This window comes from Sinocyclocheilus rhinocerous, unplaced genomic scaffold (genome assembly GCF_001515625.1).
Source record: "Sinocyclocheilus rhinocerous isolate Xijiao unplaced genomic scaffold, SAMN03320098_v1.1 scaffold864, whole genome shotgun sequence".
NCBI lineage: Eukaryota > Metazoa > Chordata > Actinopteri > Cypriniformes > Cyprinidae > Sinocyclocheilus > Sinocyclocheilus rhinocerous.
Genome location: NW_015645567.1, coordinates 105991 through 107957, shown reverse-complemented (window position 1 = coordinate 107957; position 1967 = coordinate 105991). Strand labels below are relative to the sequence as shown.

The window sequence follows — 1967 nt, the reverse complement described above, 5'->3', positions numbered from 1 at the left end:
AATAAAAAGTCTCTCACCTCAGAAAAATGAACTGTACTGTCCTGTCAGACTATGCTTGTAGCACGCACTCTTCGCGCAAATGCGGCGGCACACACTGTTTGTCATTTCACTAAAGTGCAAAAGAAACTACGTGCGTGCAACGTGTGAAATAAAAGTAAAGTACCAGTAAATCACATAACTGGTGTTAGCTGGGAAGGATTTGCATGAAGGTATGATATTCATTCTATTCAGGAGCAGTTTTCATGTTTCATTAACAGTTCATGTTCATATTGTGTATTCACCATGGTAATTGTTGTTTCCATAACCCAAAAACGCCATGTTATTTTCACTTTGTGTTATTTTGTATATGTTTAAATGACTGTGGTGGCTCATACCAACTTAATTGTATTAATAAAAACTAGTTTGGGACTGCTATTTAATAACCTTGCCTTATAGGCTGTTTATTCATCGGTATTAGTCATATTCTTATAATGTATGTGTACATTAAGTAAAGGGGGACAGTACTTGTGTGTGTCAGCAATTTTTGTGAAAGAAATTTGCTTTTTTTTTTTTTCAATCAAACAAATGTCCCATGGCCAAACCAATTGAGAATCACTACACTATGCCATATCAAGTTTTTAGATTTAAAAGGGCTGTGTGATTAATCATGAACCTCCAACGCAAATATGTTTGTGTTGAAAGACTGACTTTTGTCTTTCTACACTTCTGACAGGCTGGAATGGCACTGTATAAAATTGTCCCCAAAAACCCATATTACTTTTGGTCGGTTATGAGCTTGGTGATGCAGGTACAGTGATGTTTTCTCGCTTACATAAACAATACATTTCAGAGATGAACCCATGCAGAACAAAATAAATCAACATCAGCAATGCAATGTAATGTGTTTCAGGCCATCTCAGCACAAGACGAGAAGCTCTCTCAGACCATGTTCCTGCCGCTGGCTGAGCGTATGGTGGAAAAAATGGTAAAGGAGGAGAAAATAGAGGCAGAAGCTGAGGTAGGACGGTGGTATCGATAATCTGCTTCTGATTTCAGCCATATGAAGTTTATGATGCATTTTCCATCGGCCGTTCCAGGTCCAGCTGTACTTCATGATCTTGGAGCGTTTGGGGAAATATGTGGAGGCACTGGAGGTGGTTCAGGGGCCACTTGGAGGTGAGGAGAAAACACTTGTGTTCTTCAAAGGAATATTGTGGGTTATTTCCAGTTGAATGTCTTTGTGTAACATGCTGTTAGTTACCAGAGTTGAGAAGCATTTAAAAATGAACAACAGTTACCAACACATAGGGGATTTTTCTCCATATAAACAGCATGTTATTATGAAAGCTTGTGTCCAGTACAGGATTTTTAAAAAGGTATATAATAGTATATTATACTATTATACTCCATAATAGTCGACTAACCTTTAGTCGACGAGAAGAGGCTCAGTCGACCAAAATGTTATTAGTCGCTTAGTCGCAGAAAAAAAAAATCCACAGGAAATGGTGAGGTCACGCAGTCCTTGACGGACATATCGTTAACGGCTGGATTTTTTTGGTAATACCATAACATTACATCTAAACGCTCGCCTATCATTCAACGACCTCAAATATGGCTTATCATCTGAAATATGTAAGTAGTAGCAACTTTACATGGCCGCTCAATCTAATGTTAACCTAGAAAAATGTGCTATTCAAGTGTCTGTGCGGAGTGTGAAAGCTGAACAGTAGCTCGCTCACAGCATGACCGATGGAGGCACTGGTGCAGTCACTTGCACTTAAAGGGGTCATATGATGCGATTTCAAGTTTTCCTTTCTCTTTGGAGTGTTATAAGCTGATTGTGCATAGATAAGATCCCTGAAGTTGCAAAGACTAAAGTCTCAAAACCAAAGAGATATACTTTATCAAAGTTAAGACTCTGCCACGCCCCCCTAAAACGGCTCGTTCTAACACGCCCCCACATATCTACCTCACTACGTGGAAATATT

The 1967-nt window shown here is 39.0% G+C and overlaps 1 protein-coding gene across 4 annotated transcripts in view; it reads left to right on the top strand.

The window, feature by feature from the left end:
• The window catches only part of LOC107706762 (N-alpha-acetyltransferase 25, NatB auxiliary subunit-like), a 48595-nt gene that overhangs the window by 9005 nt on the left and 37623 nt on the right, over positions 1 to 1967 (top strand). Inside the window, exons 1-3 of one of the 4 annotated variants that reach the window (XM_016510568.1) lie at positions 221 to 787; positions 890 to 997; positions 1077 to 1155. The exons of the other annotated variants lie outside the window; for them this stretch is intronic. Of the exons in view, the coding sequence (XP_016366054.1) occupies positions 719 to 787; positions 890 to 997; positions 1077 to 1155 (256 nt within the window). The 5' untranslated portion in view covers positions 221 to 718. Of the gene's footprint in view, positions 1 to 220; positions 788 to 889; positions 998 to 1076; positions 1156 to 1967 lie in introns of those variants that run through there. 4 annotated transcript variants of the gene reach the window in all.